Below are 25,365 nucleotides of genomic sequence, written 5' to 3' on the forward strand. Positions count from 1 at the left end.
CCAGTCTACATGTGTTTTGTGGACCTGGAGAAGGCATTCGACCGTGTCCCTCGGGGTGTCCTGTGGGAGGTGTTGCGGGAGTATGGGGTGTCTGGCCCATTGCTACGGGCCATTCAATCCCTATACAACCGTTGCAAGAGCTTGGTTCGCATTGCCGGCAATAAGTCGGACTCGTTCCCGGTGGGTGATGGGCTCCGCCAGGGCTGCCCTTTGTCTCCGGTTCTGTTCATAATTTTTATGGACAGGATTTCTAGGCGCAGCCAAGTGGCGGAGGGCTTTCGCTTTGGTGGCCTCAGAATCTCATCTCTGATTTTTGCGGATGATGTGGTTCTGTTGGCTTCATCGGGTGAGGGCCTCCAGCTCGCACTGGAGCGGTTCGCAGCCGAGTGTGACGCAGCGGGAATGAGGATCAGCACCTCCAAATCTGAGGCCATGGTTCTCAGCCGGAAAAGGGTGGAGTGCCCACTCCGGGTCGGGGATGAGTTCCTGCCCCAAGTGGAGGAGTTCAAGTATCTCGGGGTCTTGTTCGCGAGTGATGGGAGAAGGGAGCCGGAGATCGACAGACGGATTGGGGCTGCGGCTGCAGTAATGCGGACGCTGCACCGGTCAGTCGTGGTGAAGAGGGAGCTGAGTGTAAAAGCGAAGCTCTCAATTTACCGGTCGATCTACGTCCCTACCCTCACCTATGGCCACGAGCTGTGGGTAGTGACCGAAAGAACGAGATCGCGGATACAAGCGGCGGAAATGAGCTTCCTCCGAAGGGTGGCTGGCCTCTCCCTTAGAGATAGGGTGAGAAGTTCGGCCATCCGGGAGGGGCTCAGAGTAGAGCAGCTGCTGCTCCACATCGAAAGGAGCCAGCTGAGGTGGTTCGGGCATCTGGCAAGGATGCCCCCTGGGCGCCTCCTGGGCGAGGTGTTCCAGGCATGTCCCACCGGGAGGAGGCCCCGGGGCAGACCCAGGACACGCTGGAGAGATTATATCTCTCGGCTGGCCTGGGAACGCCTTGGTATTCCCCCGGACAAGCTGGAGGAGGTGGCTGGGGAGAGGGAGGTCTGGACCTCTTTGCTTAGGCTGCTACCCCCGCGACCCGACCTCGGATAAGCGGATGAAGATGGATGGATGGATGGATGGATGGATCACCTTTTTGTTTCTCTCCTTGGTCTCCATGACCTACACTGATTTCTTTCCCACCCTTATACTGTGAGAGCAAGATAAGACAAAGAATCGATGGAAAGTTGGCGAGCTGAACTAAAATGAAGGATTATGAGCGAGGGAGTGAGAAAACAGGTTAATAAGAAACCATAAGCTGTTTGAAGATGTGTGAGAAATAGAGGGTTGAAAGGGATTTAGGCCACAGGGGTTAGAACACGTGAGGGATGAATGTCATAGTAGCAAGGAGAGCAGAAATTTCAGCGTCCTGACACTCTGGGTTCAGGCTACACCTACAGCCTCAAGGCCTCTAAGCCTAATTCTCCTAACACCCAAACGTCGACTGCATTCCTGAGTGTTACTGGTGGTCACCGACGATATTCCTCTGCACATTCAGGCTTCCTGCTTTGGTCTTTTATGTATTTAAAAACTGTCTTTGATGTTGTTCCATCTGTACTTTTTAAGCTTTTCTGCTAGTAGGGAAATAGGGAAATAATTACATTCCTGTTTTAAATGAATACTTCTGTTAGAAATATTAATCTAAACTCTAGACAAAGTGAGTGTAGTAGCTGCGACTCAGGAGGTAGAACAGGTCATTTACTAATCAAAAGGTCAAGTGGTTTGATCTCTGGCTCCTCCATTCCGCATGCCTAAGTGTCCTTGGGAAAAATACTATGCCTATTGTCTGAGTATCAGCACAAGTGCATAGAATAAAACTTATGAATAGCCGAATGTAACTTGTAGAATAAAAAGTGCTATGGAGTAGTACTAAATATATACACCAGTGCATTTGATCATAAATAGATTTCATAATAAAGGAACCTCATGTCCCAACGAGCAGGAGGTTTACATTACACACAGTATCTACAGTAAATATCTGCATGAATATAGATTTCATGTTTTAGAGCTACTAACCATGTTTATACAGTGTTGGATGACAATTTCTTTACTGCAGACAGTAAACATTCTTTTGTCTTAGCAAAAAAATATATACATAAGAAAGTAACATAAAAACATATTTGAACAAAATGAAGATGAAATGTGTGACAAGCTTCCATGAATTGGATCAGGTGAGTGTTCTCTCCAAATATACACATCAAGACCAATGGACTCATTGCTAACTTTATCTTAATGATTACAATAGTGTGCAAAAAACCCAACCCACGCATCATGTCTTTATGTTAGCTTAACAGGACCCAAACCTTGCAGTTATTTCAAATCTAAATACATAATAGTTCTCCAGGCTTTCTGAAAGTCTCTCAAAGGTTTCTGTTGAACATTGGTTGATTTTTCACTTATTTTCAGTCCAGTCCTCAGATGTTACCATTTTCAGGGCAATGTTTTTGTCTATATTTGTGTTTTTTGTTTGTTGCTTGAACAGCTTAACACCAAACATTGACTCCTTCAAACATACAAATGCCACCAAACTCTAGGAATGAGCCACAGGTACATAATACATAATTTGCTTTGTAGTTGACTCTATGAAATATGATAATACCGTTTAACCGACACAAAACAAAAATTTTGTACCAACAAGGTGGTTCCTAAAATGTCTGGTTTATCTTGTATACCTTAATCTTTGACTTGACATATCTCAGTATGATGTGTAGTTTATCCTTAAAAAACAGAGAAAACTGGACAATGTGGAGAAAAAGAAAAAGTGGCAGTGTAATTCATAGTGGAGGCTCAGTCACGGTTGAGGCAGCATTTTACCCAGTAATGTTGGGCGGATTGGAAGATAATCTTATAAAAGGAGCTAACATCTAAAGCAGAGCCTTACAAGAAAAGCTGCCTACAGAGATTTCAGATTGTGCTGAACAATAAAGCTGGTCATACCAAATATTGACGTTCAAACCTATTGGAACTAAACTGTTGCGTCTTTACTGCTCCCTTCTTTTTTAAACTCACCCCTAGTATCTTAGACTGGCAGCGGCTGCATGTTGGAGCAAAGAAGTCTTCATAGCAGTGTTCACAGTAGACCGATCCCCGTTCTTCAACAAAGCCTATATCTGCCAGGGATGTTCGGCAGTGTGCACAGTTAAATTCTTCCTTATGCCACGATTTCCCCATTGCTACCAAAAAAGGTCCTCTGGGGAAAAAACACACACAAAAAACCCACTGAAAAAATGTACAAAAAGTAAACCAATACTCAATTCAGCTTAATATTCTGATATACTCGTCATTTTACTTCCTTTTTTTATACTTTGATAGTTTTAGATGAATAGATGAATGTGCTATTTAATAAGAATTATTAGAATATTTGATGACTTCCAGTATAGTAATGCATTTACTAAAGTTGACTGCCTTTTTTTCATCAATAATTACCCTAAAATAACTGAAAACATCTAAGCAATTAATGGATAGTTAAAACTGACGATTGAATTTCTGTTGATCAACAAACTGATTTTCTGGTATTCAGTTCAAATCACAAAAAAATGCTGCAAAAATGAGAAACACATTTAAAAATTTGAGAACTGCAGCTATTGCGCCTGCTTCCCTACTTTTGCTCCTTGGCTGTGTCTACTCTGATGATTAGTTAAAGTGGGAAGACAACAGAGGCTAATTTACTCCACACAATAGCTGGGCTTATCTGAGCTTATCGTGACAGTGGCCCTGGCTGGCAGTCATTAGCATGAGAGCAACCTTATCCTAATGATATGTTAGGTGGTACAATCTGGGAGATAATATGAGTCAGGGCAGTAAGCTACCGGACAAGAAGTGAGGTCGACAGGAGAAGAATTTCAGGAAATTATTCCTCAGTGATCTGCTCTTTTGTGCCACTCTGGCTGGACCTTAACAGCTTTTAATAACTTTTTATAGTTCAAATGCAAGTTTTCAGGCACTTTGTACAGCTGGAAAATCCAATTCATTTTCTTAATTACCTCATAAAAGCCATTCTGGCAGTTATGCTAGTTATGCTCCATTAATAAAATCTTACTTCTCTTCCAAGACATAACATCTTGATCTGATCTCTAAGTATAAGCAAAATATTTATCTGAGCACAGAAACATGTCCTAAACACACTTCTATGAGAAGTCATTGATTACATTCCCAGTTCTTAATATTAAACATAACTGAAACTGACAAATTGACACAACAGAGGGCAGATGTGGTGTAACTGCATGAGTTTTTAATGAGATTGTCTGCGTATAACATTATTCTGCTCTTTTATCAGCGGCAGGTGCAACTTAATTCTCCTATCCGTTATCCACGCCGCAATCAAATGTCGTTCTACAGTTTCATACACAGATTGTTTACTCGAGATGGTTTCAGGTTAATTATTTTAAGAGCCTAGCTGTGGTGCTGAATAATTAAGGAGCAGACATATTTCCATTCTCATTTTTAATTTGAGTATAATTTGATGTGGGTGCAGCCCAGCTGAGATCAATTCTCTTTTGACTGTCCTTGTGCAAGAAGTATAAAGGCACGGCATGATGGAACCGAACACCTTTCTCTCACAGTTTTCATTATAAATGGCCATGACTGCCCCCTCCATACCTGATGACACTACAGACCACTACTAAGATAGTTGATATTACAAGGATTATGCGATTCAGTGTGTCAATGTGTGGCTTTTATTTAAACTGTGAAGCATTTTGTCTATTATTATTATTAGTAGTAGTAGTATATTAGAGCACGACTGATATAGGCATTTTAAGACAGATACCAATACTTGTCATTGAAAATGTTGATATTTTTTTCTTTCAGAGACATGAAACATAAGCACATTTACCTAACATTTGTTATGTGTCTATTTATGAGTCCTTACTAAGATATCACAATACAGTTTAAAAATAATCTTGTTTTAGTGTCACAGCAACCCAAGGCTTACTAGCTGACAGCAAGCCCACTCAGCTGGTTGGTGTGTTTGTGCCATTATTGGCTGATTTAAAAATCTAATATTTTGAAATATTGACTGCAATATACTTTTCTTTCAAAAACACAAACCATAAATATAACATTCGTTATGTGTAGTTATTTATTTACTTCTTCACATCCTGCAAAACTCTATTCGGATCAGCAGTTTGGACACTAGTGGACGTCATAAATGCTGATACTGGTAAATCGCTAAATATCAGTCCAGCCAAGCTCAAACAGATACATCTGTCAGGTTCCATTTCCTATACTGTGACTGGACAAGGTGAATGCCAATATTTTCAAATACATATCAAACATAACTTTACATATCTTGTGTAACTAGAGACCTACACTTTCTTATAAAATCAATGGTTTTTAGCTGATTTGATATTTTGACACAAGTATACTATTAAAAACAGATCTGAATGCTCGATTAAAAACAATGTCCAAATTACACGGGATGTTATAAAGCCTTTAAGGGGCTCGCTGAGGTGCCCGGTTAAAACTGGAAGAAAAACTGATCTATAAAAATACATTTTTTAAGTCTGATTTTAAGCTGATAGTTGATATCTAATATCAGCCATGTTGTTTGCCCCTCACCTGATCACCATGTTGCAGTGGGCACACATTGGCGTACGAGTGCCAGCAGGAATATGTTCTGCCATCTGTACCAGGGTGTCCTCATCTTTAGGGTGGGGCTGAGGAGCAGGTCGGGCTGGAGCAGGACCCCGTGGGACACTGGCACTGCCGTTACCCTTCATACCAAAAGATGGGGTAATCAAACCAGTCTGTGGACCTACAGAAGGTGGAAGAAAAATAAAAGGATGTACCACTCACATTCTCCCAAAAGACCACTCACATTCTCACAGAGGGTGTTTGTATTTGTGTAACTATGTTTTCTTGCCACATTTGCTAGCCATTTGACCTCTACCCTCTATGACTATACACCCAGCAGGTGTCATGGTCATGCATGCAGCTGGCTGTCTGCTGTTGTCATAGCCAGGGATTTACCACATCAATCTTCAGCTGCACACTGAATTTTTCAGCTTGGAACACATTCCTATGTTGCATGTGTATTCATGCATATGACCAAACACACATAGACACATAAAGACCACCAAGACATACCCTCTACTAAAAACCCAGACACCTGACTAAACACATAGCCCATTCTTTGATCTCCATACTATGGAATGGGTAGTGTTTTTGTGTGCTGGTGAAAGAAAGACTACATATGGCGATCAGCTTTACCATTGCATGCCATGTTTAAAGCTGTCATTAACTTTTAATAATGGCGTATGTGTAAGTTCATAGAAACAAACAAACAGTTGGGCTTATGTTAAATGTGTTAACCTACAAAGCTAAAAGTTAGATATGAAAGCTTCCTCGGTAGAATACTGGGCGATCAAAAGGGCTCAAACAGTTTAGGGGAGGGTGGGCAGGTAAGCAGAGGATGCAGGCGACTGCATCATGTGTTTTCAAATTTTAACAGTGACAGCATTGTTTTACAAGGCCTGGTTTCTTTCACTGCAGCTCAGAAGTCAAAATGGGCCAGTGGCCAAATGCTGCTGGGAGTGCTGCTGGGAGTGCTATATGGCCAGCAGTATATTTTCATGATCCTGGGTTGTTGGGAAAATGACTGCATTTACAATTTTGGGGGCAGTTACATCAGATTGAGAAGCGGAGGAGAGGACTTGTGTCGGATTAGAAGCTGCAGCCTGAAGCGTGGTTTGTGTTCAATGAGATTTGATAAGGTTTGTTTACAAATAAATAGATTAGCATATAAAAAAAGCTATGTGAATGTAGATAATAACCAATAATATATAAAACAGACATTCACTTTCAGAATGTATTAATGGAGTGCTGATAGGATATGGACATTATGCTGCAGCTCAGTGCCTCGCTTTTAAAGCTTTCCATCACTCCCGGCAGCTCTCTTCAATAAATATTATCTTTCTGACAGAGTAGAAATGCTACACATGTGACTAAGCAAGGCACCACATGCAGCACGGGCCTTCTCTCCTTCTTAATGGTGTTCCACAGAGCAATAACAGCTGAAAAGGAAAAGAAAGTCTGCACTGACCTATTTCACAGCATATGTCATGCTTTAACCATGGAAAATAAGTCTCTTTACCCTTGCTAACTGGCTGTAACAACATTTTATCCAACAGTCGTAAATCAGTTTCACACCAAGCCAGAATTGGGAACCTAACGTTTTGGGTTTTTTTGTATGTGAGGATAAATAACACCTTTTTTTTAACTGTGGGGGTGATATATAAATCAATCAAAATGCACACTTAAAAGAAGATTTAGCTTAATTCATAAATGCAAGTTTATTTTTAGAAGTCTGTGGAGGGAAGTCTACATTCTGGGTATGCATGCATTCACCGTGACTTATGCTAAGAAAACAGCTTAGTTTCATTACACTTAGCTAGTTAATTCAGTGAGAAAATATAACTCGACTGTAACAACTCACACACATTCACACAATATATCCTTGTTTGAATTTGGCAGTGAGTTCATGCAGCCTTGGCAAGATGAGCAACATTTAGCAAGATTTACGTACACAATATCATGTATATACTGTATGTGTTAATAGTTTAAGTCAGTAAACAAGAGCCTGCTGTGTCTTGGTCCAAGTGCATACATTGTATTCTTTTTAAAGGATGTAAAACTGATTTTAAGAAATTGTGACTGTGATTGTGATTGAGTGGAAAGTTAGGATTAGCTGTTATCATATGAATGCAAGCAAGAACACACACAGTGTTTACCATAGGTTGTTGCAGGTCCTTTGATCATAGTCTTAACAACTGCAGACTCATGGCTGTTGAGTTCGGGTTCCACATATTCCTCACTGTGCAGGACAACACAACAGAAACACAACATTAAAATTGCTTAATGAGATTTGTAATCAAATGTATGACTTAATGCTAAAATGCACTGTCCCTGGCCAATTTCAGCCATTCATAACAGCTGATAGTAAAGAGGTGACAGGAGAAACACCTTTGCAAAATTTGTCCACAAGACAGCACTCTTTAACTTCTCTGTTGGCAACACGTTTGGAATGCCACAAACTAAACAACCAGTTCATCCAAGCAGAGTGTGGCAGAGTGGAAATCAGTTATCCACAAGTTGTTTGCTTAGCTTTTGCAAATATGAAAGATTAAAATTCATATATGTAATTTTTTAACTAAAATGAGAAATATCGGTATCGTTATCAGTCTTAGAAATCCTTGATCAGGCTCTAGTCCCTACATATCAGATGTTCAGGAAACACATTGCCAAAATTACCTATGCCCAAATACAGATGTCAGTTTTTTAGTGAGCTCACCCCAAAAATAAAAAGCTGAATGTCATGAAATTTGTGCTATAAGTAGAGCATGGGCAAAGGATGAACTCATTAAATTTTGGTGTAGATCCAGCTAACCAGGCCTTCTACTGGTTTCTATTTTCATCCGTCTCACTCATCACTCAGGGTGATGGCTCATACGGCAGTAATGGTAGCAGATTCTGTTTACATATGTGCAGTATAGTATATATCTTAGTTATTATTTTATTATCTTTGCAAAATACCTTTCATAACTCATTTTAATCATATCCCACTAAGGAGGCAAGAAGGAAAACAGGGAAAAAAACACCAATTTTCTTAAGTTCTTCTCAAAATACACTCAGATACACTCCAGACTACCTACCTGCTGACAGATGGAGAGATGGTATGGTACCAACCAAAACACAGAATGCAACTATAGCCAAAACAGTACAGTATGCACCTTCACTGTACACGTGCTCCTTGTGAATCCAGTACACACTAAAAGTTACCCATGTGCCACATTCATAGGAGAACACAGCCCAGGCTGCAGGAATGATGACAGAGAGGAGACAAGTAGGACTGAACAGCAGTAATATTACAGCACACCTAATCAAAGGTGATGCCAGAGGAAGAATTTCAGTGATTGAAGACACTTAACAGACTACAGCTGAGTAAAAAAGATGATAAGATAATGTATTATAAAAAAGAGCTCATTTCACATCAACTGTGGATTGATGCCAGACTACATGAATTAAAGACCATATAGTGCCGAACGTGAACACATAAATTACACTATATTCACTGATTAATTTCTATATTATTCTAGCAAATGTACACAAAGGCGCATGTTACCACTGTTGCTTTTCTTCTATAATGGGTCAATAGTGGTTTCTCAATGGGTCTGGAAACTTCTTTGCAGTCATATAAAATCTAAGCCAACTAAAACTGCATTACTATGGATTCATTGGTCGATTCTCATGGTCTCCCAAGAAATACAACTACATTTTAAACGCAGGTCAAAGGATAAGTAACTTTACGAGATTCTGTACTAAGATTTAATGGTTATTGCGTCAAATGAAGCCCAACCACTAATTCATGTGATGAAATCATGGGTCATAGGATTTGAGGCACTTTACAGCTCATCACACAAGATGGATAAATTGACCTGAGCATATTATATGATTTCATATGGTTCTTCTTCCATATCTGATGAAGATGACTGTAGCACAGGGTGATGCATTTTATCTTTAAAGGAATCCAAATATATCTGACACTGATTTGAGTATTCAAGGTTTCAAAAGTAAAAATGTAAGGCTCCTATTTTCTGAGGGTAATAACTTCAGTTCATCTCTCATGAGTTAAAATGTTTTTGATGTAATGCAGACGTGTAGGCAACACCTTTTTCTGTCTTCACCCTTGAGGTAAAGGAAATTTTCTTTTCTTTTTTAAATAGTTGTCTCTAGTTGTCTGTCAACTCTTTGAAGCATTCCTTCAAATCACATGCCATTTTTAATTACACAAATGACAAATAAACTATAAAAACAAGAGAGGAAATCAACTTTGAAAAACCTTTAATGTTTTTACCTGATTTTGGCCAGCTATGAAATATTTTTGCCAGTTTGCATGTACCAGAGATTTGTCCAATTATCATGGTGGAAAAGCACAAAATATCTCCGTCCTTTAATTAAATGTAATCCCAAGGTCTCAAACTTTCCTCTGCAAAATGAATAACCTCTCTATAACATCAAGTGTGTGTGTGTGTGTGTGTGTGTGTAGTATGCGCATACTCTTGAGCACCAACTGAGTAACCTGGGTGGGCCAACAATCTCTCCCCAGACATATTACAACCATAATGCATAGTTGCAGTTGATGCCAACAGTTGGATCACTGCTGTCTTCCCCTTGTGCCTGGCAGTTAGAGGACACATGTTATGGCAACTGCAGTCATAGTTACGATAAGTTGTGCCTGTATGTTTTGTATGAACAAGAACTAGAGAATGAAAGAGAGGAAAGTACAGTGAGAATCAAAGAGACAGAAACTAGTGAAAGGATTGTGTAGCTTATTTAGAGCCATTCAAAGCATTACATTATATATACAGATTGGGGATTTACCATAGCACTATTCAAACTTTCTAAATGAGTGCTTAACATAACTCTGGAATACAGTAGGCGTATTCTAGAAGGGCCTCCTCTTCAGTGACACTCCTCGTGAGAAAAAAATAAAACAAATAAAAGTAATAATTACAGCTTAAAAATGGTATAGCTGAAACAGAAGTTAAATGGCTGTCAAAAATGACAATCGACCTGTTACGTTTACAACAAACATGCTTCATTTGCTGTTGTAAAACTGTAAAAATGTACAATATGGAAATGTGAGTATTAAATTTGTTTCTTAAATATATCTTAAATACATTGTGTCTCAACCTGAAATGGGAATAATCATAGAGGCAACTGTGAGGCTTCTCTCCAGATCTTCTAAAACATCCTACGTGACACCAATGCTCTCCTATTTACACTGGCTCCCTATAAAATTTAGGGTTTAGTTTAAGCGTTTGGTGATCACTTTTAGAGCGTTTCATGGTCAGATGGCTCCCTGTATTAATGAAAATTCACATGTAAACACTGCGTGTCTGAAATCAACTGATGAATGCTTGCTTGTGGCATGTGCAGTGCTTTTGAGGTCTAGCTCCCAACTTGTGGTACTCGCTCCTAACTGATACTGTTAGGATGAAGCTTAACACACACCTGTAGAGGATTGCTTTTATTTAGATGTGTCCATTTGTAGCATTTTTATTGTTGTTACTTTGTGTTGTAAAGCACTTTGTCACTTTTGGCTTACTTAGTTACTGATTCATATATACATATATATACATACTGACAAAATCTACACACACAGTCTCCAATGCAATGATCAGTATTGTGATAAATACATCCAGTGGACTGTTGTGTTAGCATTGATTCCAGCCAATCAGCCTGCATCCAGCACAGTCCTAATCTAAGTATTCTCTGTAAGAAAGAGACTGCAGGGCTACATACAATCTTTCTTCATTCTCATTATCAGCTTACCTTTTTGTATATCATATGTCTGACAGTAGGAGCCATGGCTATTCACACTAACTTCTTACATCTATAGGCAGAGACAAAACTGAAAGTATCCTGAAACTATCCATTGCAGACAAAGTGCTGACAGTGCCAACTAGCTGGATTTGTACTGCCATTTTTACTAAAGCAGGGGAACAAGTACACTAGAAAGCATCTTTGTGATCGGGTCACAGCAGCCACAATAGCAATGAGTTCTCAAACCACTCCTATCTTGGAACATATCATTTGCTGATAAACTGAATCATTATACCATACCTCATATAGGTAGTTGCCAACACCTTATTAATAAAAGAGAAATTTAGGACATCCGTAAAGTTCCTTCGAGCATCTTGTGCACATTTGTGCACTGTCTATTTTTCAGAAATAGATTTTTTTAAAACTACCAAAGTCCTGAGAACAGTTTTTGTAGTAGTTCCTTCTACAGTAGGTAGCAGTACAGTTAAAAAGCGTATTTCCCTGTGTTGCCACAATAACAATATTCACAGTCTTTCTCTCTGCATAGCAACAGAAACAAAAAGCATCAGCAGGCATCAGCTTATCAAGCAAGGAAGAAAAAAAAATTTCAGGAAAGACCTTTTCCTCATCATGCTATTAGGCTAATAAACTACGATTAAAGACCACAGTGCCATCTATTTAAATTATCTTGGCCAACAAGCTAACAACATTTATTCATATTAGCTACAGTAATTTGCTAACAACAGGTGACAAATAGAGCAGGAAATAAGATGCTCCCCAGCGTTTCATTCATTAGAACCAGTTACATTGAAGCTCATTAATATTCTCTACCAATCAGTCCAATTACATGTAACTTTATTGTATTTTGTAAGACTGTGATTAGTTTTATGGAGAGCTCTGCTGTTTGTTTCTGATTCGGCAGTAGCCACTTAGATTGCTGACCATCTGGACATACTTGGCCACATATGAACCTTGTCAATTGTCAGGGATAATTAAAGAGGCTCGGGATTTTCATTCTGTCATCTGATCTATTTTGTATTGTACTCTTTATATACATTGATAAATATACATTTATTTATGCCTTGTCAGTGGTCCTAATCTGTTTCACCGCTGCTGCTCCTGTGGTTGTCTTATCTGAAGTTTATTTTCTATCTAATAATGACATTTCTTGTTTGATGCTATTAAGAGATAATGAAAAAAATAGAGAAGATTTTACATATGTAAGGTAACCCCTTGTGTACTGTAGTGCCAACAAGAGTTTGTATTATGCATCGCATAAATGTGTTGGTTTAATTTAAATACTGAACAAATGGTCCATTTACATAGCTGACTGCTGTCCAGGAGCTCTCTCCACCACGCAACAGATGGTCTATAATTTAGCGCTGTTATATTCTTTGGATCAAATTTGATTTTCACGCACTGTTTCAACCATGCGCTTCTATTCACACTCACGCAGTGACAGAGACGTCCATCCATCGTAGACACCCACTCAAGCTCCCTCGTGCAAATGCACACGCACCGTTCATGCTTCACGGTTTTACTGTGTGCAGTTGTGTCCACCAACCAATGACTGATCTCTGTGAGATGCTGCCAAGCTATTTCATAGTGACCACAGAATGTCATAGTTGGTATGAACTGTCGCTGCAGAGACATATGGACCATGTCCTTTGGCGCGGGCATGCTTTGAATAAACATGGCTTGTTCACTGTTGACAGCAGCTATTGAACCACATGGTCCGTGAATCCGAGGCCTTGTTTATGCTGTGAGTTGAAAATAACGAAACTATTTGTTATACTGGTGAAATGGTGTTATAATGAGCAATGCAATAACTAATAAAATGCAACCCATCCAAAAAACATCTTCCATACAGATGTACAGCTTTATATATGTATCTATTTACATGCTATTGTTGCAAAGTTGCAAGCATAATAAACATGTTGTAAGAGCATTCGCTCAAAGTTTTACTTACAGTCTGTTATGTCTACCTTTTGTTCTATAGCAGGTCCAACTCACAGACACGATAGCTTTTCTTCCTTAAGCATTTTGCAGTGAAACTAACATAACAGCTGAGCAGGACATTAATTAAAGTACTGAGATGCTGCCTTCTCACAAGATACTTTGTTCTGCCCTGGTTGAAACAGGAAAGGCAAAGGACCAAAGAAAACAGAAAGAGACAAAAAACAAAGAGTGGAGCAAAGGAACAAATGAGAAGTTTCCATCATATAAATACATTGTAGTGCCCCTGTGTTGAGATGGAAGCAAGGTCAGACTGAGTTGAAGCAGTAGAGTTAAACAGTAGCAGGAATATTACTGTGCGCTTACTGGACAGCATTTTCTGAGTCAGTGCTTCCCTCTGGTGGCAACACAGGAAAAATGTTGGTCCAGATCCCAAAAAAAGTCCAGAGCTTACAGTCGATTTTTAGTATTTTACACACACACACACACACACACACACACACACACACACACACACACACAGAGAGAGAGAGAGAGAGAGAGAGAGAGAGAGAGAGAGAAATGTAAAATTCCTTAATGTGTGCAACAAAGCAATGAGCAGGTGAAAGAGTCTTAAGTAGCAGGAGTATGAATAAAAACAGAGTTTTGAGAATGGTGTTATTTGGCTCTTGTGCACTGGCAGATAAGAGATAGCAGAAAATAATGTGTTTGGGTTCAAGAGTTTTGGCATGCTCTAAATTACATGAAGTCAAGAGAACTGCAAAAAAAATTAACATAATGTGGTTTATCTGGATTGTATTACTGTGTTTATGTGTGTGAAATTATTGTGAGGACAGAAAATTGACATGCCACCATGCTTGTGGGGACCAACATTCACTTATGGGGACAAAATACCAGGGAAGCTATGGAAAGCATTATGTCAATTAGATGTCTTCACTAAAACATGAAAACAAGTGTGTGTGTGTGTGTGTGTGTGTGTGTGTGTGTGTGTGTGTGTGTGTGTGTGTGTGTGTGTGCGCGCGCGCGTGCAAGTTGTTTTTAAAAAATGTTATTCCATCTTCATTGAAGGTGACTACAGTTTCACTATTAAAAGTGGAAAGTTCTACATGAGCCTCCTGCCTCCCCACCACAAACAGATTCAATAAGACAGCTAGAACAGGAAAGAGCAACAGAATTCAGAATGGTGAGAACAAACAAAAAGACACCAGAAACAGAGAAACAGGAAACAAGAAAAAAACTCAACAAATTTATTAGCCTATTAGCTACAATGTAGAATTTTTAAACAACCTTCAAGCACAGAAAATAAATAGCAGACTTCAGCATTCTTCAAAATTGTGCTTTTCTACACAGGAAAAAAACTGATTACATTCAGAACTTGCACTAAGTAAACATAGGGATGAAATATATGTTAAGGCACTGGAGGAATATGTCACATACAAAGGTCTTAAAATAGTATTTATAAAGTCACTTTGTACAACCTCATTCCTGGCCTGCTTCTTACTTGCTCGTACCTTAAAGAAAACAAATTTTTAAACCAGACTGGACTGTTTATTTTATACCAGCAGCATGACATGTACGGTTAAGTCTTAATTTGTTGGACAAAGACAGTTTTTCCTCTCTAAAACAACAATTGTGATTTTTAAATCAAACAATCAAGATGAAGATTGAGGTTGAGACTTTCAGCTTTAATTTGAGGGATTTACAAAATTATTTGAATGAAACGTTTAGTTAGTAGGATTACATAAACCCCTGTTTCCACCAACCAATTTCTCTGCCTTGAGAAATTCTTTGGTTGCTTTTGCAGTATTCTTTGGGTCATTATCCATTTGCACTGTGAAGCACCATCTGATCAGTTTTGCAGCATTTGTCTGAATCTGAGCAGAGTATAGCCATGTACACTTAACAATTCATCCTGCTACTTCTGTCAGCACTCACAATAAAACATAGTGGACTGGTTTAACTGGCAGCCATGCCTACCCATACCATACCATTGCATCCACCAATTCAATTCTTTGAATCTAATGAATATTTTGTCATGAAGTAACACAGAAACAAGTTTCAAAAGTCAGTCAACTGCCCAAATTCATTAGAGTCACTGAAAATGGAGCACTGTGTATAAGAAAACATGTATTTTAGTTAAGTCGACACTTTTGTTAAACCCCCTGATTTAAAACTTAATATCTGCACTTCGATTATATCCAGACTGTTTGATTTTAAAATGCATTTTGGTGATGCGCAGTGACAAAAACCACAAAAACTTGCCTCTGCCTTTGTCCAGCAAATTCTGGACCTGACTGTAAGGTATTGGTTCATACTGTACATACATGCACTACAAGTTGAAATGTATTTTTTTCTGTTTATGAAATCATTCAGCAGATACAATAGATGTAAACAAGCTACTGACTCTTAAAGAAGTGTCCTCTGTAACATACATTTATGCAAAAAGTGACATACCTAATACAGTCTACACATACTCATCCAGACCTTATCCAGATTTATCCAGAAGTGATTTTTCAGCGATTTTTTTTTTATGTCTTTTATGTCTTAAAGTGAATGTAAACTAAAAGATTCATAAAGACTGTCTTTACAATTTTCAGTATGCAAACTCAGGATGCTTTCCTTGTCTCATAACCATGTGTTGCCTTTATCATAGCTAAAAGAGTATCGAGGGACAGCTGTATACACTTAATATGTTGAGATTGCTTGTATACACCTGTGTGCAGTATTTTAGTATTCATATTGGAAGTTCTGGATTTCTCAACTTTTATCTCTGCAACATTGGAAGATGACACCACACATTACCACAAATGGGCTCAACTAAAATTGTATATACTCCTCCTCCAGGATTCTAGGTGTGCACTTACTGTAATTCATCCATCTATAACTACAGGGTTGGAATCAGTGGAGTGGGCTAAGCACATAAGCAACACGCAATAAACAGTCTAAAAGGGTCCAGCACATTGCAAACTGTAAAGGACAAGCCCACACACACACACTCAAACGCACACACTGACACACATACTGACACAATAAAACTCCCAATGTTCACGAGCACGCTCTCACTCCAGCATTATTTCCTTTACTTATTTTAATCTCACTGATCCACAATCATATATTCCTTCAGCACCTTAGCGATACATTTTGTACACAGTGAGACAGCCAATCACACACACAGGCACACAGACACATACACAAAGTCTACTGGACATTGAGGGTGCGAGCAGACACTCCGTGGTGCCAGTCTCTCAGCTCGTTGTACTTGGGGCCAATCACCACCCGAGTGGTCTTGTTCACTCTGCCATCCAGCAAAAGTAAGAAGAAGAAAGAAGAAGAAGAAAAGGACACCAGAAGAGACATAAAAGAATGATTTAGGAGGAATAGGAATGTTGCCCTACAATCTGCATTAAGATGCGGTAAAAGCAATTGTATAATTGATATGGGAAGTACTGATCTTTACCATGTCCACTGAATCATGGCCATTAGTATGAATTGAATGGATCAAACCACACAGCTACATTCACATTCAAAATTATCTGTATGTTAGCATGAGTGGTGTCAGACACGCAGTAACTCCACAAACCACCAAGAGCAAGAGACAACCAATGGACAACCAACGGCGAGAATAAGGCCACAATGCAGTCATGGTTGCAGCACATCATGCAGCACAGCAAACCCGTCACATCCACAAATGACAATGACTAATAGAAAAAAAACAAACCAAAACACTCATTTACACCTTAACTGGTAAATACACAGAGCAAGACTCTTAACTGCTGACATGCTCCAAAACAGCCTTGAGTAGCATTAGAGGAGAATGTAATGAGAATTGCTTTCTGAGCTTTTGGAGCTCAGAAAGCCATTCAGAATTGTGAAGTGCAGTACTCAGAGGTCTGGCTTTTGACTTAATGAATAAAATGTGATCCTTCCTCTGCTGTCTAGACAGGAAGAACCCACACAGCATCAGTGTGATTGCCAGAACTGTGCCACAAAGATTCAGAGTGAGAATCTCTGTTTGCTCCATAAAAGTGACTTTTATGTTAGCGACATCCAGCTAACTCCACACAATCAATGACAATAAAAAGTAAAATTTGAGCATTTTCATTGCCATGCACTTACTTTGTCTTCTTGGCTGTGTCAGCTTCTTCATTTTGAACTGCAAGGGCAATAACATTAGACAAAGCATCACAATTATTAAGTTTGGTCAACAGTTTATATGCACTAATATTACATGTACTATACTGTAGTCAGGAGCATACCATTCTCAGTGCCAGTGATCTGAGCCAGAATCCTGAAAGATCTGGACTGGGTGGTGCCAGTACGTGGGCGCCAGTCCTCGGTGTCCTCCATTATGCGCTTTCTGCTGGCATCAGCGTGACTGGGAACATGGTAAAAATGGATGTCTGTATCCACAACATGTTTCCTAGGTACTCTGAGATAGGATAGGAAACAAGAAGATGCATGGGATCAGTAGATATACCTCCCATATAACTAAAGTAACAGAGATGGTGATTAATAACAGTGAGCTGGACACCACAATGTGTTATGATGTAAAAGCATGTTCGATTTTTTAGATTTTTAAGAGGTTACCTTGACTAGATGACTTTAAATTAATATACAACACACATTTTTGAGGTTATTATACAAAATAATGAACAATCAAACTGTTAGATAATTAGAGGTATGTGAAATGAAAGTGTGCCACACTGTAAATATGTAAATGGGCGCTAATTAGGCAAAGGACGAAGAGATCACACCGCAATCTGTTAAATTAATTTGGTGGCAAAGACACCAATAAAATACCTTGGTGGCAGGGGTTTTCTTTTAAACAAACAAGACAGAATAGAAATGAAAATAAACAAAATAAACGCACAATAATATAAAATATCTGTGCTGAGAATGAATGGATTTGTGAAAAGACTTACTTTAAAATACTTTGAGGTCCACTATAGTGGAAGTAAAGAAAGAAGACAGAGACAGAAATTGATTTACTCGTGATGAAAACTTTTATGGAAATCTTAGTGACTGGAGTGGAAAATAAAAAAATAAAAAAAAAAAAGATTCATAGACCACATCTACCAGTGCACGTACAACACAAAGCCAACAGAAGGAATTAACCAAAACAGGCTGGGTCTCTTTTCAACCACATGGTGGTGTCACTGAACTGCATACAAAACAGTAGAGCAACACTTAATTTAAAACAGTTTGAAAAGTTGTGGTTTTATTCAAATCATAGTGAGGAACATGCACATTTGAAACATAAGACTCATGAAGACTAAATTACTTTTGGTCTTTACCTGTCTGTATGAACAGTACATGCATGCACAGCCACAAACTTCTTACTAATTGGTTGTCAATACACACACACACACACACACACACACATGCACACACACACGCACGCACACACACACACATGGAAACAACGATTTTTTTCAGGCTCTGCTGTCAATAAATCACCTATAAATCCACTTCCACTAACAAACTCACCTAGCACATTCAATACAGACTGATTTATGAGTCTCTCAACACACTCTTGTTAAAGCAGCAGCTATGTGGGTGTGGCAGTGTTGACAGCTATGTGTTAGCCTGGTCACACACTTCCAGTACTGGGAGCATTTCATATTATATTTCCTGTGTGTGTGGGAGAATGTGTTTTGGATGCCACTCTGTCAGAATCAATAGTAGAGATTCATACTTCAGGGAAAATATAGTGTTTCCCCAGGAAAGTGCACCATAGTAAGTCTGATTTTAATTAGCTAAAGCATGTAGACCGCAGTGCTGCAGTTCTTGATTAATGTAAACCTGAAATTAGCCAAACTGAACAATAAACCATTTTTATTAGTAATCTTGGTAAAATACTATAAAAATGTCTTACTACTTACACATGGCTTTAATAATAAATAAGGAAAACGATTTATACTGTAAGATCTTAAATAAAATGTAAACAGTGAACTATTACAACATTTTCACATTGCATTATTAAAATGTAATGATAATAACGATGATATATTGTTATAATAATAACAAATAAAATAATAAATTAAATGTAAATTAAAAACAGAATGCAATAATTAAAAAATCCGCAGGTGAACTGCTGAATACAGAAAGAAACAATAAAAAAAGACATATATCTCATAGATATCTCGTTGATACTGATATCTTGTTGTTTTGTATATGCAGTATTTTGCAGACTTTTAAGTTTTCTATGTCATGTCTAAGCATTTTCAAGATGTAATAAGTGTAAAATGATACACAAAATGCAAAAAGCCTTTTATAATAAATACACAATGATTGAAGGAAATTTGGGGTCTGGGAAACCTGTGCACTATTAATGCATGGCAATATACAGTTACACAGGTTTTTAGGCAACATATGCTGCAATTCATTCGTCTTTTAAAGAGAAGACCTTGCTTATTTCTGCAAGACAGCGCCAAACCACACTGTTTATGTTCTAACATGGTTCAATACTAAAGGAATAAGGGTGCTAAATTGTCTAAGCCTGTCAATAACTCTACACTTTTGGTGCATTATGAAAAAAAAGTGAAGGCTATGACTTCTGTCCTTTTCAACTTTTGCGTTGTCATTAATAAATAAATAAAGTGCATTCTTTTCTTCATTAGGTTTGGCACATTGTCAGAATGTTTTTTGGAAATTGGGATTGCAGGTAAGTAAACCCATATGGAAAAGATATATATAAATCTTATAAAGTTTGTATCTGTCTTGTGTGAAACTTGTATGAAAAGCATACAAGTGAAAACAGATATAATATACTTACTAAAACAATATATGAAAGTGGCCACTTTCATGAGTAAATCATATAAGCCTTATATGATTCACTATATGAAGTAGGCCACATCTGATGCAAGTCTTTTATATGTTGTTTTTTTCTATTTCTTTTCCATATGGGAATGCATGCACAGAGAAGTCTGAACAGGTAACAAAGAAAAGTGGCCAGTTAATCATGTGACATGCTTCAGAGACTAACTTTGTCACTTGACGAGATGCTGCCGTCTGGAAAGCAGAGAAAAAAGGATTGAAATGGACTGACATTGACACACACACATGTAAGATACACACATATATATATATATATATGTATATATATATATACATATATATATATACATACACTGAAAGATATAATTCATAAATCCCCTGTGAAACAAACCGCACAAATTATTTGCAACATGCAGCATGCAAACAAGCAAGATGCAAAGCTGGATACATGCATGTAGTGCCAGGCTGTATGCATATCAGCAACAGTAGAAAATAAATAGAATAGATACACCTGCTATTAAGCATGCATGTAAATATAGATCAAATCATAGTTTGGTCTACGTAATTATGTAGACATAATGGTGACTATGTTTTCAATGTGTACATATTTCTACACATTTCATATACAGCCGTGAAAGTAAATCTTTTAGATGGATTGTGAATGATTAAAATGATGTAATATGTGAATCTATTAGTGAAAACAGGAGCAAAGGAGTAACTTCAGTAACTAAAGTTAAAAAGAATGTTGAGATATGTTTTCTAATGAGATAAGCTATCGATAAAAAACTACAAATCTAAAGAAATATCAATTTCAAGATTTAATAAAGTAGTTTAATTACCTGATGTGGTATTAAATGTTAACTCTGATACATGAGATAGGCCACGTACGTGACTAAAATGCATCACTAGTCTCTAGTGTGTACGTGCGCACGTCTGCACGGTGTAAGATTATATTGTGCAGATCACTAGTGACTGCTGAGTCTTACAGAAAGAGAGACCACTGACTAGTTTCAAAAGCGCTCAGAGAGAGAACGTAATTGGAACGAACTGATAAATTATGAGTCAGAGAAGGAGCGGTCCACTTGGCACCTCCTCTTTTCAAAACTATTTAATTAAAAAAATGAACAAGTTAAGGACACTAAAAATTGCCAGTGTAGGCATTTGCACATGTTTAAATTTATATGATTCCAGACTGAACACTTTACGGACTAATTCTTTCTTAAAATAAGAGCAAAGAGAATGCCAAACTACTAAAGTTACCAATGGAGGATATATATTTAGACAGAATACTAACAGCATCATAGCTTAGTTATACTCACTATGGCTCTAGAAAGGTTGAAAGACGAGTTGAGACAGAAAAAGAGGAAGAGTATATGATGGCAGATATGTTGGTGAAGACAGTTCCATGCAGCTATGATGTGAAAGATGGTGATTGATTTAAAAGAGAAATAGAGTAAAAAAAAAAAAAGACAGAGAACATGAACATGATGGGAATAGTTATTGACTCCATCTTTCTCTTCATCCTTCCAATACGCTTATAAAGGTCAACAGTGGAGAGGTTCTCCTTAATGATTCGTGATAAAATGAAGACCTATGAGCGCGATGTGCTCACAAACACAAAAAATAGAAGTGAGACTGCACCTGCATTTAAACAAGTTAAAATGAGGTGATATCCTCCCACAGCAAGCGTCATGGCATGTTTTATTTACTATTTTAAGAAAACTCTGGAAGCTATTTACTATGTTTAGGAAAGCACGCCTAACTGTTTGTCTTTTCTTATTTCACAAAATTTCAGAATTGAAATGATCCTGATCAGGGGGAATTGATTTTCATGTTTTTTTGGTCTGGCACCTAGAAAATTTTCCCAGATGTTTGCAAACGTACGCTTTTTTTTTAGGAATGTTGGCAAAGGATAACTGAAATATATATTTGGATATTATATGCTGTAAGAAGTAATGCATTGGACTTAAAGTTAACTATAACCTTGTAAACATGTCCTAGAGAAACACCACAGGTTACTACAGGTTACTGCATAAATTGGCATTTCAGCTGGTGTTCGAATCTGAACCTGGTAATCATCCATCAGGCACGGTAGTAAAAATGTGCAATAATACCCATAAGGAGAGCAAACAGACGGTCTCAGTGGATAAAACTGAGGAATGTGAAAGAGCCGAGAACGGTTAATTGTTTGAACCAGTTTACAAAGCCACCACTCACCCATTAAACTGCAGTGGTAAGGCTCCACCCTGACTCTCCAACAGGCCCCGCCTCTGCCCCATGGCCACCTCACACGCATTCTCAGTAGAGTACAGGTTGATTGGTGTGTTATACACCGAAGGCTGAGGCGGGACGAGGACAGGGGGGGAGGAGGAGGCAGAGGATGGATAAGAGACAGGAGGTGGAGAAAGAGAAGGAGGACGAGGACTAGTATGGAAGGATGCAGGTGTAAAGGCAGAGGACGGAGAGGGGATGGAAGTGGCAAAAGGGGACTGTAAAGGAGGGTGTTCACTCTCTGATTTGCAGTCCCCGTAAGGTCTGGGGGCCTTGTTGTTGGACACAGCAGAGTGGCTGGATGAATGATCATGAGGATGGGGTGGAAGAGGAGGATGGGCAATGGCTACCGGTTTTATGATGTCTGATCTGTTGCCCTACCGATACGAGAGAAAAGCATGCAAATACAAACACAGATAAATCACATCAAATCACACACTATGCTGATGTTTCCCAGGTTACATATTCATGTCTATATGTTTGTCTAGTATAAGTAGTTCAGTTAACACAGTTTAAAATAAACTTCAATCATAATTTCGTTATTTTAAAAAAAACTAGGGAAACACCAGTATACCTGACTGTAATTCATAGTAACCATAAAACATAGCAAATGAATCAAGACAAAAGTGGTGGTCATGCAACAAAACAACTTCTAACCGCTAAAAAGAAGTCACTAGAGAACAAGGAACCCCAGGTGACAGCTTTTTAATTACTTTACTTTTACTTACTTTTACTTTAATGAATTCATTTGTTTATTTTACTCTTTTCTGGAAAAAGGAGTTTTGGCCACATATTTCACTTTTCACATGACTACACAGACAAACACAAATATGCAGCTACTCTAAATCCAATTATTCACCTGGGATGCCTTGCTTTAATTAATGAGTGATTAGTATTTGCACTTTGAGTTGAGTTTCATATTTTTACAGTACCTTTGGTGCAACAGGAGGAGGTTTAGAAACACTGGGGGCCCTGAAAGGAAGAAAGAAAAAGTGAAAGTTTATGAGTTATGATGGCACACCACTCTTTTTTTTTTTTTTTTCATTTTATTATTTCCTTTCAAACATTGTGACTTTAAGCCAGCACCATGCGGCTAAAATTACACCAGCTCTTCCACACTGTTTGCTAATGTTTATAGAAATATTAAAAGTGCTATTACCATACTGTCATTTTTTAGGTTTTGCTGAGGTTTATTTAAAAAAAAACAAAAAAAAAACAAGCGGTTACAGTGAATTACAACTAAACCCTTGAGCTTTCAGCATAGAAACCAAGACTGAGAAACGTTTCTGTCATCATTTATGAGAGCACCAAAAGAGGCCTGGCGTGTGTCTATGCATGAAACAAATAAATTCTAGTTACTGGAGCTGAAAATTGTGGTTTCTTTCAATCTGTCTAAACTTCTAAAGGCAGCTGTTTTTAGTTCATAAAGACCTCTATTAATCTGATACAGTTGGTGTTTGATACTCTTGATGCCACTTTAAGCTCTGATCTCCCCTAAAGGTCATCTGAGGAGCATGTCTGGAACTCCCTACACTCTTAACTTTGCCCAGAAGTAATTCTGGCTTAGCACTTCATAGCAATACTAATTTTACTGAGATCCTTTTTCATCTGTTGACAATATTCTTTGCTGACTTGTGTGGTTCAAAATGACATCAATGCAACAGCACCTAATTAATGCAAATAAGTGAATCAAATCAGCAACAGTAAACATTCGAGATCAACTTTTGTGACACTACCAACAAACAGGTACACATGGAACAAATGACAAACGGTTGTGCAGTGCTACACGGCTTGATTGAGGATGTAAAAAAGGGGGGTCATATGTAAGTTAACATAAATTAAAGGTTAAGCAAACTGCACAGTAACTGCAGACATGTAAATATCAGCTGCTTTGCATTCCTTTCAGAGCAATCCTTCATGAAACTTCCTCAGGGAGGTTCATGTCCTTCATCTCTGTAAATCTGAACCGACACCCTTGTAGTAGCTAGAATCTCATCAGTCTCCGGACACAGATACGGACTTGGCTTTTTCTCTTTTTCTCTTGTTCCACACTAGTTTTGTTTTGCCAGAACTGAGATAATCACAAATTATATTTGCAGCAGGAACAGTTTATGGGCAAATGTTGTGTTGAACAGTTACACAACAGATTTTATCGTGGCTGTAACTTTCGTAGATTTTGAACACAGGAATTTATGCAGATCCCACACTCAAACAACACATTTTTACTTTTAGGAAAAGGAAATAAGAGAAAATAAACTGGCCTAAGCAAAGTATCTGTAACAGGCTTTTCGGCACTCCAGGCTGTATTTTGACCCCAGGAACCTTTACTGATAAAATTCTTTGTGCATAGACATCCTGATTGTGGTTATTGCACTTATCTGTCACAATAGGTTGATTGTAGTGTCAATTACATTCCTGTTTGCAACAATTCAGCTCATCTTTCCTTTTCGTGTGTCAGTAAGTCACCTGTATCCTCTCATCTCCTGACGGTTTGGGTTCGTTTCCATGGACACACTAAACCATAAACAGTCCAGCATATCCCCAAGTCTAATCTGGGGACAGCCATGATCTCATGAGCACAACCAATACCATGGAAATATGTGTGGCACATCGGGGTAGTAAGGGGAACACTGGGTTAGTCAGAAAGGTATTTCAAATCTGATACCGTCATCTCTGTGAGCCACTGCCTTGATTACACCGCACCTATAACTGGAAAACACTAGCATGGAAATGGTTACAGTCACATGTTAGGAGGAAAAGATGGCTGTTAGAAAGTGAATATAAACAGCAGTCTAATTTAACTCACAGAGGTTCAGATCTGTCCTCACAGTCAAATTGAATTTTAGGTTTCAAACAAGAAACCTACAGTTTTAATAAGATGTGTCCTCTGACTTGGCTCAACCTTGGCAGAACTCATGAGAGCATCAAGGTTAATCTTCCTGAAACTTAAGTAGCTGTTAATAACAACTCAGAACTGGAGAAAGTGTG

At 38.4% G+C, this 25,365-nt stretch overlaps 1 protein-coding gene across 5 annotated transcripts in view; it reads right to left on the reverse strand.

The window, feature by feature from the left end:
- pdlim5a (PDZ and LIM domain 5a) overlaps positions 1-25,365 on the reverse strand; it is a 62,101-nt gene that overhangs the window by 5,375 nt on the left and 31,361 nt on the right. The window contains exons 4-12 of one of the 5 annotated variants that reach the window (XM_040031623.1): positions 23,310-23,349; positions 20,315-20,340; positions 18,252-18,272; positions 18,130-18,147; positions 17,586-17,758; positions 17,446-17,482; positions 7,779-7,861; positions 5,608-5,803; positions 3,058-3,238 (exon numbers count right to left, since the gene is read on the reverse strand). In XM_040031623.1, the coding sequence (XP_039887557.1) occupies positions 3,058-3,238; positions 5,608-5,803; positions 7,779-7,861; positions 17,446-17,482; positions 17,586-17,758; positions 18,130-18,147; positions 18,252-18,272; positions 20,315-20,340; positions 23,310-23,349 (775 nt within the window). Of the gene's footprint in view, positions 1-3,057; positions 3,239-5,607; positions 5,804-7,778; positions 7,862-17,445; positions 17,483-17,585; positions 17,759-18,129; positions 18,148-18,251; positions 18,273-20,314; positions 20,341-22,323; positions 22,755-23,309; positions 23,350-25,365 lie in introns of all 5 variants that reach the window. The other 4 variants (XM_040031619.1, XM_040031624.1, XM_040031621.1 and 1 more) reach the window with 4 other exon arrangements.

Source organism: Simochromis diagramma, unplaced genomic scaffold (genome assembly GCF_900408965.1).
Source record: "Simochromis diagramma unplaced genomic scaffold, fSimDia1.1 OVJJ01000284.1, whole genome shotgun sequence".
Lineage (NCBI taxonomy): Eukaryota > Metazoa > Chordata > Actinopteri > Cichliformes > Cichlidae > Simochromis > Simochromis diagramma.